At 36.9% G+C, this 14,644-nt stretch overlaps 1 protein-coding gene across 2 annotated transcripts in view; it reads right to left on the bottom strand.

The window, feature by feature from the left end:
- CAPN7 (calpain 7) overlaps positions 1-14,644 on the bottom strand; it is a 44,803-nt gene that overhangs the window by 27,333 nt on the left and 2,826 nt on the right. For both annotated transcript variants that reach the window (XM_002759627.7, XM_035278187.3), the window contains exons 2-6: positions 11,682-11,790; positions 6,449-6,606; positions 5,499-5,566; positions 3,318-3,518; positions 856-942 (exon numbers count right to left, since the gene is read on the bottom strand). In XM_002759627.7, coding sequence (XP_002759673.1) covers positions 856-942; positions 3,318-3,518; positions 5,499-5,566; positions 6,449-6,606; positions 11,682-11,790 — 623 coding nt within the window. The remainder of the gene's footprint in view (positions 1-855; positions 943-3,317; positions 3,519-5,498; positions 5,567-6,448; positions 6,607-11,681; positions 11,791-14,644) is intronic.

Here is a 14,644-nt window from a genome sequence, read left to right as displayed (position 1 = left end):
GGGAGAATCACCTGAGCCCCAGTCAAGGCTGCAGTGAGCCATGATCACATCATTGTACTCCAGCCTAGGCAACAGGAGTGAGACCCTATCTAAAAAAAAAAAAAAAAAAAAAGAAAAAGAAAAAACAATCGGGACATTATATAAAATTTTCTTTTTAATTTCTGTAATGGGAACATTTTTTTTCCTATATTTTAAAACGCTTATGTTGAGTAGCATAATATTTGACTGTATAGATGTATCATTATTTAATAATTCCCTTACTGCTGGATAGTTTGTTTCAATAATTTTTTGCTGTAACAGATGCTTTGATGAGTGTCCTTACTACATACATCTTTGACTAATTTCCTTCTGATGACTAGAAGCTGGGAGTCCTGAACCAAACAATATTTTTAAGGCTCTTGACATAAACTGCCATTGTCCTGGAAGGCTGTGCTAACTAATCCTGTCATAAATAACTCTTGCTTGAAATGGATCTTCTTAGTAAACAATGATGTCATTCCATTCCCCTTTTCCATTCAGTTTCTTTCCTGGCTTGTATTTCTGTTGTGATTCAATCACTGCTTGGACAAATATTTACTGAGTACTTACTTTATACCAGGTACTATGCTAGACACTACAGAAATAATGTTAGACAAAAGGAGATCCTCATGTCCTCATGACTGGGCAAATAACAGAAGTGCTCTTGCTATGCTGCCCCACCTCTTTCCCAAAGCCACCCTCTATTCCAAAAGGTTTTTTTTTTTTTTTTTTTTTACAAATTTTAATTTCAAGGCTATTAAATTGAACTTCAGAGTACTGAAAAAGCACTGGAAAATTAAAATGCTGGAACTAAAAATTGCAATAGTGCTTACTTACCAGAAAGGCATTGGATAGGCAAAACGTTCTCTCAGATCAACATTCATGAAAGGAACATATTCTATGCCATTTATTTTTGATGTTGTCCTATCAAACACAAGAATAAAAAATCTAAATGTTCAAGTTCACCTTAACTGCCAATCTTATTTCAATTCTTTAAAATTTAAATGACAAGGTATGATACTGTATTAAAATTAAACTGACAACCTCATGTGTTGACACACCTCTGGACAAAATTTTCGTAAAATACCAGAAAATAATTGATTCAATTCAAACCAGTAAGAATACTCTTTCAAGGCTAACACCCACAAGATGACAGGACTATTCAAGAGGTAATGAAAGTGTCCTTGACACCAAGTCACAAAACCAATTCTATCCTAAGCCTAAAGGGAGAAATCAATTGCCTAAGTTATTTCGGAATTAAAAAAAACATGACATTTACAATTCTGAAATATATGCTCTTCACATTTTCTGGTTATGGGGATATAAAATGGGTAGTGGAGGAAGGAAGTGTCAAATGTACCAGCTACGGTCTACTGACAAAGAAATAAGGTTTGTAGTAGCTTTGCATTCTCCTTGTTTTATGTTTATTTATCTACATTAACGATTTCCTTCTTGTATCTGTTTCTCTCCTTTATTTATAAGAGGTTGCAGAGTAACTTCACAATTCAGTCTTTAGGTAACAATAGTCAAGAAATCTGAGGACTACTTATTACAGTCAGAAATAGATGAAATGATTGAGACTACAGCCTTGTTTCAGAAAGATGATGAAAACTTTTCACTCGTGTGAAGGATAGCTGCATTTTGTTAGGTGGAATACAGAGTTGTTTTGGTGTAGTACAGAATTTCAAATGTGTGAAGGTAACATATGGAAAAGTGTTAATTTAGTCTTTCAGCTTTAGAACTACCTTCTTTGTCCCGCATTGTGCTGTGTTGGTACATATGCAACTTTTCCTACACAAAGGCAGCCAGATCAGCAGTACAATTAAAATCTTCTGCAGGAAAGGAAAGAAAATTGCTCTCGAATGGCTACCACTTAGGCAGAAGCCCTTTCAGCTCAATTTCAGAAAACAGAAAGACGAACACCTACATAACTTACACAGCTCTAAGCAGACTGAACTTTCTGCAGTGCTCAATTTTAAAAAGGCCACACTTGATCAGGGACTTATCCTACCTACACTGCTTCAGAGGGCAATTAAGAATTTCCACATTATTGTGTTTTACTTTTATATTTCTTTGTACTGCTCTTTGTGAAGAAGGGCTACTCCCTAGGCAGTGTGCCCAGAGTAGCTGTGTTTTACATTTTTAATATCCTCTGAGACTGAGTTTTCTGACAGACTAAGCTGGCTGCCTAGACGAGGGGTCGTCAAATGTTTTCTGTAAAGAGCCATATGGCATATAGTTTCAAGTTTCTGTCACATATTCCTTTTTTTTTTTGGGTGCATGTAAAACCCTTTAAAGAAAAATTTTTAATTACACACACACACATTTTTTTTCTTGAGACAGGGTCTCCTGCTGCCCAGGCTGGAGTGTACGATTTGGGCTCTGTAACCTCCACCTCCTGGGTTCAAGTGAGCCTCCCAACTCAGCCTCCCATGTAGTTAAGACTACAGGCGCACATTATTACACCCAGCTATTTTTTGTATTTTTAGTTGAGACAGGGTTTCAGCATGTAGCCCAGGCTGGTCTTGAACTCTTGGGCTCAAGGGATCCACCCTCTCTGCCTCCCAAAATGCTGGGATTACAGGAGTGAGCAGCTAGTGCACCCCCTAGACTCCTATTTCAAAGTAACATTTTTCTTGCATTAGGGCTCTGGTTATAAAGTTACACAGATAAAGAGTGGTTTGCCACAGTTCATTTTGCTCCTTAATCTTTAGTGGCTCAATTTCACAGAATGCTAGGATTTTTAGAAAAGTGTACTATGTCTAGTAAAAATGCTAATATTAAAATATATTGAAACTAAAGGCGGACACGGTGGCTCAGGCCTGTAATCCCAGCACTTTGGGAGGCCAAGGCAGGCAGATTGCTTGATGTCAGGAGTTCAAGACTAGCTCGGCCAACATGGTAAAACCCTGTCTCTACTAAAAAATAAAAATAAAATAAAAATTAGGTGTGGTGTGTGAACCTGTAGTTGCAGCTACTCCAGACACCGAGGAAGGAAAATCGTTTGAGCCCAGGAGGCGGAGGCTGCAGTGAGCTATGATTGCACCACTGCACGCCAGCCTGAGCGACAGTGCTAGACTCTGTTTCAAAAACAATAATAAAAATAAAATAAAATAAAATAAAATAAAATATATTGGAACTAAAATTTTAACTAAATTGTGACTACATGATGATATAATTACACTATAACATCACAATACATTATAGGAGAAATCTGAATTCAGCAAACTTAATTAAAATAAAATTCTGCACTGATGTTAACAGAATTCTTCATTACAATTAATTATAAACTTACTTACCTGAGTACTTCTATTTCTTCTGCTGTGTATCTCTGTCCTTGTGCATCACATGACTGTGGACTTATAAATGACTGAGGTCTTTCAAGGAAGGGATTAGCTCCCAGTGGAAAATGTGCTCTCACTGGAGGTGGCTTTGGTTTAGTATTTGTTGACTTGATTTTGCAAAATGGCTTGGTCAAAGGCTCACTCAGTGCTTCTGCTCTGTAACAGGCACAAACAACTGTTCTAGATTTTCTTCTCAAGTTTAAGCTTTTCAGAAAACAAAATTTACTTGAAGAACCAGTCAAGCATCCCTAATGTAAAATTAGTATATAAAATTCTTACATACTAGTTAACATTTCATGACTTAAACTACTTCCAAAGATAAGCATTTTTCACAAACATTCTATTGACAACATTAATTATGCACTTATTACCTAATCAGACACTATGCAAGGAAAGTGGTATAAAAGAATATATAGTGAGGAAGCATTCTAAGTAGACAGAAGAACATGTACAAACATGCAGAAGTATGAAACAGCATAATGAGTTAAGGTAATTTCTTTTTTTAATTTTTTTTGAGACAGAGTCTCACTGTGTTGCCCAGGCTGGAGTGCAGTAGTGCGATCTTGGCTCACAGCAACCACTGCCTCCTTGGTCAAATGATTGTCCTGCCTCAGCCTTCCGAGTAGCTGAGATTACAGGCACCTACCACCATGCCCAGCTAATTTTTGTATTTTTAGCAGAGATGGGATTTTGCCATGTTGGCCAGGCTTGTCTCGAACTCCTCAACTCAGGTGATTCGCCCACCTTGGCCTCCCAAAGTGCTGGGATTACAGGCGTGAGCCACTGTACCTGGCAAAGAAATTTCAAAAGAATGCATGTAGCCCCTGTGAGAAGTGCAAATGAGAGGCAGCAGATGAGACTAGAGAGTAAAGCAGGGGCTGGATCATAGATAGCCTCACATGATATGCAAGAGAATTTTGACTTTGTTCTGTCAAAGAACTAACAAGCTAAAAAATAGAAGTTCTTAACCTGAGGTTCATATATGAGCTTCAGAATTCTTGTGAACACTCTGAAATTATATGCAAAAAATTTCATGTACATTTTCCTAGAGAGTGGATCCACAAGTTTCAAAAGACAGAAGACCATGGCTATCCCACCCACCCTTTGCTTAGGATGCACACAAGAATATTGGATGGGTTAGCCACACAGGTAATAGTCACTTATGATTCTGACAGGTGAAAGAAGTCAAGACAGAGAAGACACTGTGTGTCAAGCGCTCACATCTTCATGAATCTGAGGAAATAAACTAAAGGTTAGTAGATGACAATGAAAAGGAGGGATGACTATTTTACTTCACTTAAGTAAGGAAGGGCTTGTGGTGGTACAGTTATCTATCAGGTCAGAGCTTCAAAAGGAGATAATTCATGCTATAGCTATAAAAGCAATTTCCACTCTTTTTGTGTGTGTGTCTACAACACTCTTTCAAGAGTGTTGCTTATACAAACTCATTCATTCTTATAGCAAATATCTACTGAGTACATACTACATGTCAGGTACTCTGCTAGGTACTTGGTTACAGCACTAAACAAAATAGATGAAAATCTCTGCCCTCACAAAGCTAACATTTGGGGGATGAAGGTTGGAGGGAACACAGATATTAATAACAAATATAATAAGCTAGTAAATCTCACAGACCTTAGAAAATAAGAGTAGTGGGAAAAATACTAGAATAACCAGGTTGCAACCGCTGGGGGAGATTCAGTTTTAAACAATGGTTAGGGCAGGCTTCATTGAAAAGTTGACATTTTGGCTATGACGTGAAAGAGCTACACATGTTGTATAATTTTATGTATATTGCTGAAAGCAAGTTCATGCTCATGTTTTCTATTTTTAGCAGATCTGGGAGGCTCTCTGGAAGCTCTCTTTGAAAGTCTGATATTACACAACAGAAAGAAGGTCTTCCATTTCAAATATCACAATAATTTCTGTTCTAAACTAAAACTAAAAACATTTACTGATTTGTTATTTTTTAAATTTAAAGCAGGGAACTAGAGGAGGTAAATTCACTAAGTAGAAAGATGTGTTTTAGATCAGTTAAAAGATGGGGGTTTGTTAGTGCAGCCTTTGCAACACATTAATCTGTTTAAATAACACTAACTGCCACCCATGGATTAAAACTTGAGTGATCAAACTCACCTGTCTAATGCCTGTCGAGCCAACTGCTTCAGTTTATTTTGCAGGGCTTTATCAGCAGTTTCATAAGACTTAAGAGAAAAAGAGACAAACATTTTAAAGCATAATTCTTTTTCAATTTGCTTGATACATATTTCTAAGCCAAAAATTTATAATGCAAATTATACTTGTGGAAATTGAGAATAAACAAAGATGACATTAATTTTCATCCTTAAAAGTATTTAAAATAGTGTGGAAAATTTGTCACTGAGGTGAACTTTAAAAACACTTAATGTGGACAAGTGCTAACTGAACCAGAACCATTTGACTACAGTGCTGTGGAAGGCTGAGTGGCAGAACCTCAGAAGACTAGCACTTACAGTCTCAAGGCACCTACAGAAATCAGGCTGGAGGTTTCTCTGAGCACAAGACTGCCAAAAAGCCAGTCTTCTGAAAGACACTGGGGAGTGTCTCAACTACTTTACCTCATCCTCCTGTCAAATACACTGCTCTCTTATGCACTAGATGTCCCTTGAAGCTAAGTGCTCCAACCAAGACTCAGCAGGGAGCAGTAAAAGCCACTCAACATACAGATTTTACACTGCAAATAAATAAAGCTCACCCAAACCACGAGCTTATTTTTTAGTGCATAAAATGAAAAAAGAAGTTTATTCTAAATTGATTTGTTATAATGATTTCTTTCTATAGTAAGTTTATCTTAGTTATAAGAATAGAAAGGTTAAAAACAGTTCTTGTAATTTAACACTCAATACTGTCAAAATTTTAATAAGATGTAAAAACTCACTATTAACTTCCTACTCATCATATTTTATTGAGGAGTAATTTAGGTACATTTATAATAATTTTTTTATTCTGTTAAAATTCTTGTATTCAAGGTGCTACGTAAAATTCACGAGTAAGAGAAGAAATATCTTGGCATAACTCAATCAAATGTAATCTGTAGCTATACATACTGTTTTCAGACAGAGATCCACAGCTTCTGTGTATAATTCTATAGCGTCTTCGATATTCTCTTTTTCATCTTCGTCAAAAGCTTGTGTAACCAGGAAATGGGCACGCTCTAAGTCCAACTGATGTTTTGACTTCAAAGGATCAGCACTCTTTGACTGAACTAGAATAGGAAAAAAAGCACATACAGAAGGGATATTATTTGAATATTCATACAGCCAAAAATAACACACTATTTTCACATGTTTAAGACATTCTTTACCAAAACTCTGTAATTCTTCATTTAAAAAACTTAGCAAAGTTAAAAAAAAATTCTTAAAAAAGGACAACTTTCCTCCCTTCTTTTTTGTTTTTTGAGACAGGCCCATGCTCTATTGTCCAGGCTAGAGTGCTGTGGCATGATCACAGCTCACTACAGCCTCTACCTTCCCAGGCTCCAGTGATTCTCCCATTTCACTGGATTTTCCCTGAGTAGCTGGGACTACAGAAGTGTACCACCATGCCTGGCTAATTTTTCTGTCTCTCTCCCTCTTTTTTTTTTTGGTACAGACAGGGTTTTGCCCTGTTTCCCAGGCTGGTCTTGGACTCCTAAGTTCAAACAATCTGCCAGTTTTGGCCTCCCAAAGTGACGGGATTACAGGTGTGAGCCACTGTGCCCAGCCTTCCTCCCTTCTCTTTTCAATCTTAATTTTAAGGTCTAAGAAAAAAAAGAATCTCCAATTGTTTATCACACAATAGACCCCAGAGATAAAGAATATTAAAAAAACACTATTTAAAAAATTATTTCCCCGAATTTCTCTCTCCCACTAGCATTCTCTTCACTTAAAAATTAAAACATAGGAGTCCTCCTCATATGCTCCTCTAGCTCAAAAGACAAAACAAAAACTTGAAAATTGCTAAATATGAAGAAATCTATTTTAAGGCAATTAAAACCTTTTATCTGTATAGACAAAACTGTGTAATGTAATATACTAGGCTCTGATGATCAAGTTCCTGCTTTTTCTATTTACCCTGGGTCTAGAATAAGTTATGTATTTTCATTGCTTTTTGAATATTTTCAATTGTTTTTAATAAACAAACTGTATATAAGAAACACATATCCAGAATATATAAAGATCTCTTACAACTCAACAATAAAGATAACCCAGTTAAAAAATGGGCAAAGGATCTGAACAGACATTCCTCCAAAGATGACATTCAAAAGGTCAAATGGCACATAAGAAAATGCTCAACATAGCCATCAAAAAATGCAAATCACAACCACAATAAGATGATACTTTATACCCACTAGGATGGCTAAAATAAAAAAGACAGTAACTAGTGTTGGTGAGGATGTGAAGGACTTATAACCCAGATACACTGCTGGTGGAATTGCAAAATGGTGTAGCCAATTGTAGAATCATGTAGCCACTTTGGAAAACAATTTGGCAGTTCCTCAAAAAGTTAAACATAGAGCTATATCCTACGACACAGCAGTTCCATTTCTGGGTGGAATTCCAAGAGAATTGAGAAAACATACATCCACGCAAAAATCTGTATATGACTTTTTTTTGGAGACAGAATCTCACTCTGTCATCCAGGCTGGAGTGCAGTGGCATGATCTTGGCTCACCGCAACCTCTACCTCCCGAGTTTTCAGGCAATTCCCGTGCCTCAGCCTCCCAAGTAGCTGGGAGTACATGCATGTACTACCATGCCCGGCTAATTTTTGTATTTTCAGTGGAGACGGGGTTTCACCATGTTGGACAGGTGGATCTCAAACTCCTGGCCTCAAGTGATCCATCCGCCTCACCCTTCCAAAGTGCTGGGATTATAGGTGTGAGCTAGCACGTGTACACGAATGTTCCTAACTGCACTATTTATAATAGCTAAAAGGTGTAAACAACCCAAATGTTCATCAACTAATGAATAAACAAAATGCAGCGTACCAATACAATGAAATATTACTCAGCCATAAAAAGGAATGAAGTAAACAAATCTTGCAAACACTAAATTCAGTAAAAGAAGCCAGATAGCAAAAGGGCCATGTATTGGATAATTCCATTTGTATGAATAATCTGGAATAGGTAAATCCATAGAAACAGCAAGATTACTGGTGGCTAGGGGGACAGAAGAATGGGGAGTGACTGCTAATGGGTAACAGGTTTCTCTTGGGGTGATGAGAACATTTTAAAATTAGACAGTGGGGACAGTTACACAACTCTGAAAATATGCTAAAAACAACTGAATTTTACACTTTAAGAGGGTGAATTTTATGGTATGGAAATAATATCTCACTAAACTTGCTATTTAAGAAAAGTCTTTGAGATTTTGTTAGTTCTTTAAAGGTACGTGCTGATTCTTTTTTTTTTTTTTTTAAGATACACGTCTCACTAGGCTGCCCAGGCTGGCCTTAAACTCTTAAACTCCTGGGCTCAAGTGACCCTTCTGCCTCAACCTCTCAAATAGCTGGAACTATAGGCACTCACCACTGTGCCCAGTTTGTGCTGATGTTTTCAAAACTTTAGCCTTCTTAAATATCTCTCTGAAGTATGTACTAATCCCATTTATGAAAAAGATACCAAAGCTCAAACACATTGAAATATCTAGCCCAGTGTTTCTCAGCCTGGCATTACTGACATCTTCGGCTGGATAATTCTTTGCTGTGGAAGACTGTCTTGTGTACTCCAGAATTTTTAGCAATATCCCTGGCCTCTACCCAACTAAGTGCTGGAAGCATACTCCTTACCACCTAGCAGTGTGAAATTCAAAACCTTCTCCAGAAATTGCAGATGTCCCCTGGAGGGCAAATCACTCCCTACTGAGAACCACTGATCTAGTCTAAGACTTCACAGCTACAAGTCAAAGGGTAGAGACTCAACATGGATCTTTTAATTCCAAGTCTTGAACTCTGTAACTACGATGGCTAATTTTCCTTTTTATTTTTCAAGACAGGGTCTAACTCTGTAACCCATGCTGAGTGCAGTGGTGCAATCATGGCTCACTGGAGCCTTGACGTCCTGGGCTCAAGCGGTCTTCCTGCCTCAGCCTCTGAGGAGCTGGGACTACAGGCACACACCTGGCTTTTTTTTTTTTTTTGTAGAGACGAGGTCTATGTTGCCCAGGCTGATCTTGAACTCTTAGACTCAAGTGATTCTCCTGCCTCAGCTTGCCAAAGTGCTGGGATTACAAGTATGAGCCACTATGCCAGCCTACACTGGTTAATTTTTAATTATGGTGCCTTTCTCTACCCCAACATCAACTCTCTCTCAAGAGTCTCTTAACTGTCAGTAGACGATCTTGTTTTAAAAATTGGGGTTCTTAACAGGATTTTTATTTGAAAAAGGACTTTTCTGCTGACAATAAGAAAATCCTTTAATTCTCTAGAGATTATACTCCATTCCTTTAATAAAAGTAGACAGAACTTGGTAAAACAAGGTATGTTATGCTTTAAAAATCCTTTCTGAACTTTATTTCACTGGCAAATCTTTACTATTCAAGATATTACGGCTGTCTCATCTGATGCTTGAATATCACATATACATCAACAATTTAGAACTTATTTCCCAAAAATCACATGTAATTTTTTAGGCTCAGTTGTATTTAATACAAAGTAAAAATAATTTTTAAAATTCCTTAGAAAAAAATAGATGATTCATATACATTTTTTTCCAATTATTACACAGATTTCAGGGGTTTAAAGAGCGCTCTTACTGAAATCAAGAGCCTATGGCGTAAATGTGCTTGACTGTGTATACATATGGAAAAGAAAGATCATACGGTGATACTGTTCCAGCGTTTCTGCTCCTAGAACAGTATCACCATATGATCTCTCCTTTCTAGAGCATTTGGCTTTAACATTTAGTCCAGCATGCTTCAGAAAGGGATTTCCATGATAGTGCAATGTTTACTCTCCACATCGGATGAAGGTCCTCCTGAGGGCAGGGACGGTCACTTATCACTCTGTACTTACCAAACAGCCCACACATGCATTCAATAGTTGTTGAAATGAAGAAAACTAACTATGAAAAAACAGGGAGATCATGGAAGTAAACATGAAAGACTACATTCCCTACTTCAAAGATAATTTTATTTGAAAACACTGGTTGTGAAACAAAGTTCCTAATTATTGGGCAGTTAAATTCAAGAAATTCATTTACTTGGCTAGGAAAACAAAGTTCCTTTGAATTTTATATGGTATTCTGAATACATGAATCAGTACTTTGTATCAAGTGAGGTCCCAATAACACAGGCAGTACACTTTTTAATACATGCACTTTCCAGGCACTGTATTAAACTATCTTGTTTTATTTTTATTTTATTTTTTTATTTTTAGAGATAAAATAGGGTTTCACCATATTGGCCAGGCTGGTCTCAAACTCCTAACCTCAAGTGATCCACCCGCCTCAGCCTCCCAAAGTGCTGGGATTACAGGCGTAAACCACTGCGCCCGGCCAAACTACCTTGTTTTTAAGGGAACTATCATACCAAGAAATCCAATGATTAAATCTGCTTTATCCTAATGATGTTCTTGTAATTGCTCCTATCTATTCAGAATGAGTGGTAGAAAGTAACACAAAGTCCATCCGAATACAGATTCCTCTGCTTGTGGCTTTATCATGCAGCAACAGAAAAAGTGGGTTAAAAGAGTCCCTAGAGAGATGAATGTATTCGTAAATACAATATCAACATCAGTTACCTCTAACAAAACTGTGACCATTAAGACTATATACACTTTAATTATAGTACCTTCCGTGCTGTTTACAAAAATAGATACAAGTTGTTCCAAGTCTCTGCTTACATGTCACTTTCCCAAGATACTGTTTAAGAGTTTAGCAAAGGTCTGAAAGTAGAAGACACTGACATAGAAGACTATGAACCGACTGCTAAAGTCTGTAAACACTAAAGAGAAACAGTTACTTAATTTCATAAGGAAGAGACATGTGACAGATATTTTAAAAGCAGATTTAAACTGAATCCCAATCCTAACTTTGCCAATGATAAATTGAACATAGGTAATTCACCATCCTGCACTCTGGGAAATTAGGAAACTGAACTATATTATCTCTACGGTTCCTCTTCAAAGACCTATCGCTTATTTTCAAATGCTTTTTAAAGAGGTGATTAGCAAAAGTGGAATGAGCAGCAACAGAGTGAGGATCAAGATTCAAAGATAAAAATGAAGAAGATAAACACAGGAGGAAAAGACATGATGGGAGAAAAGAAAAGCTAGTGACAAGTTTGGTAGGCCTTTACTGACCTGCTGAATGTAGAGCTTGCACTCTTTCCAGATACTCAGTTATTTTTTCTTGAATACGTTCTAGGCTTGATCCTGCCATCTCAGCATAAATTAAGGCTTGTGCGGCTTCCTAAAAATAAAAGAATTCAAAGGAATCCAATAGATGTATTAACTTGAATTTTCTTTACCACATTCTCATTCAATACTGGTTTTAATGAATGACAAAACAATGTCTTTAAAATATTAATAGTAATTTTTTTCATAAAGCAGTTATATAATCCTCCATTATGTCTTCTCTGGTACTCAATGTTCTTAATTTTTTTTCTCTTTTTTTTTTGAGACAGAGTCTTACTCTGTCCCCCAGACAGGAGTGAAGCAGTGCGATCTTGGCTCACTGCAACCTCTGTCTCCCAGGTTCAAGTGATTCTTGTATCTCAGTCTCCCGAGTAGCTGGGACTACAGGTGTACACCACCATGCCTGGTTAATTTTTCTGTTTTTAGTAGAGATGGAGTTCTGCCATGTTGGCCAGGCTGGTCTTGAACTCCAGGTCTCAAGTGACCCGCCTGCCCTGGCCTCCCCAAGTGCTGGAATTACAGGCATGAGCCAACATACCTGGCCCTCAAATGATACTTTTTTCCCCTTGGCTTTTTCAAAGATGGAGACAGAATTAGGTGCTAAAAGCCACAGGACACACCAAAATAGGAACTTGAACTCTGTACATCAGATTAAAAGACTGATGCTTTCCCAACTGAGCTATCCAGGCTCTTTCTCAATTTAAATATATCATTGAAAATTTTTGAATTCATGCACAAGGACCTGACTATAAACACTTCTTTAGAATGGCTGTAGTTTTTATTTTCCTTTTTCCTTATGCAATAGATCAGACTTAAAATTATATTTTGAAAATGTGAACTGATTGCAAGTAACTGACACTCAAAATAATGTGAATTGAGCCTTTGAAGCACTAAAATAATAACCACTAAAATAAAATTAAATACCAAGAAGAGCTTAAAAGAGATTATAAAGGTTAAATACTTCACAGTAAAAAGAAAATAGTTTTCTCCACAGAAAATACTGAAAACGATGACACATTTTAAAGCAGATTTTAGTTGTATAAACTTATTTTAATTGAGAAAATCTGGATTCTTCTTCCAGTTATTCCATAACTTCCATAACCAGTTATACTACGGCTAGAAGGAAGTGTTTCCATTCTCCTCATCACTATTCCAGGAAGGTTGCCAATGCTACCACCTAGAAAAGCAAAGAGAATTTTCTACAAGTAACAGCACCTTCTCTGCAGTAACCCAAGCATGTACACTTCATGGGTCATCATGCCTGATTCCAAAGAAGCCATCTACTGAACATCACTTTTTGAATCCACTTATTTGAGCAGTTGTTGTTTCACTGAACCTAACAAAATTAGTTAAGAAAAGTACAGCCTGGGCGCCACGGTGAAACCCTGTCTCTAAAAACTAGTCCCACCTACTCAGGAGGCTGAGGAGGGAGGATCACCTGAGCCCTGGGGGTGGTTGAGGTTGCAGTGAGCTGTGATTGCACCACTGCACTCCAGCCTGGGTGACACAGTGAAATGCTGTCTCAAAAAAAAAAAGAAAGAAAGAAAGAAAGAAAGGAAGAAAGAAAGAAGAAAGTACAGTTTTGACCCCAATAAAAATTCAGCCTAAATGCAGTGAAGTAGAAAAGATATGACTTCCTCAGATTCTGTAACTCAGATATTTCAGGGGAGGAAAATATAACTTTATATGTAAACATGAAATATATTTTACATTCCATCATTGTCTAAACACATTATAGGTACACTTAAATCCAATAAATGGAATGTTTTTGATGCATGTAAATGATATAAGTATATAATACATATATATTGCCCCTTCAGGTGTCTTGTATATGATTACTAATTTCCAAATAATTATTTTGCTTTTAAAAAAAGTCAATTTTTTACTTAAGAGTCTTAGGCAAGAGGATTGCTTGAGGCCAGGAGCTCAAGACCAACTGGGCAGCATAGTGAGACCCTCATCTATGAAAAAAAAAATTACAGGTGGTGTACACCTGTAGTCCCAGCTACCCAGGAGGCTGAGGCTGGAGGACTGCTTTAGCCCAGGAGTTTGAGGCTGCAGTGAGCTATGACCTCACCACTGCCTGCCAGCCTGGGTGACAGAATGAGACCCTGTTTTATAAAAGGAAAAAAAAAAACCCCGTATTTTACTCATTTCATTTATATTCAAAAGTGACTAACAAGAAATAGCTTATGGAAACAACTGTAGAAAACACTAAATACTAAACTGATGAAGCTTATGTAAGTAATTTCTAGAAGTACAACCACTTTTTTTGACTTTCTCAAGGAGGAAAAATTCTTCCTAAGTGACATGTATGTAAACCTATAGGAAAAAAAGAGGCAGTTCATAGTTTCTTCTGCATTAATAAAAGCTATTTCTATATAGCACTATTTTAACCTATTAATATTTGTCAAAGCTATTTCACAAAACACACAATTTTTCTCTTGAACAATGCCTTGTGAAATGATCAAAAAAAAGGCTAAAAGGATTCTGAAATGCACCAAAACTCTCTAAATATAAAGCAGATTATAATAGAATGAGACCTACTGTTAGATAGATCAGAGGGTGACCACAGTTTATAATTGATTGTACATTTCAAAATAGCTAAATTCAAATGCTCCTAGCATAAAAATATATTTAAGTAATAATAAATATTTAGTAGTAATAGCTGCACAGTAGTTCAGCTGTGAAGTAGTTAAGGTGATGGCTATTCCAAGTATGCTGATTTATCTTTACCAATTATATTAATGCATTATTACATGAACCCTGAAACTATGTACATTACACATAAAAAAAAAAAAAAAACAAAAAAAACAGGCCAAGTGCGGTGGCTCATGCCTGTAATCCCAGCACTTTGGGAGGTCAAGGAGGGTGGATCACCTGAGGTTGGGAGTTAGAGACCAGCTTGA

This window comes from Callithrix jacchus, chromosome 17 (genome assembly GCF_049354715.1).
Source record: "Callithrix jacchus isolate 240 chromosome 17, calJac240_pri, whole genome shotgun sequence".
NCBI lineage: Eukaryota > Metazoa > Chordata > Mammalia > Primates > Cebidae > Callithrix > Callithrix jacchus.
Note: the sequence above shows the minus strand (reverse complement) of the source record. Positions and strands in the feature narration are given on the sequence as shown.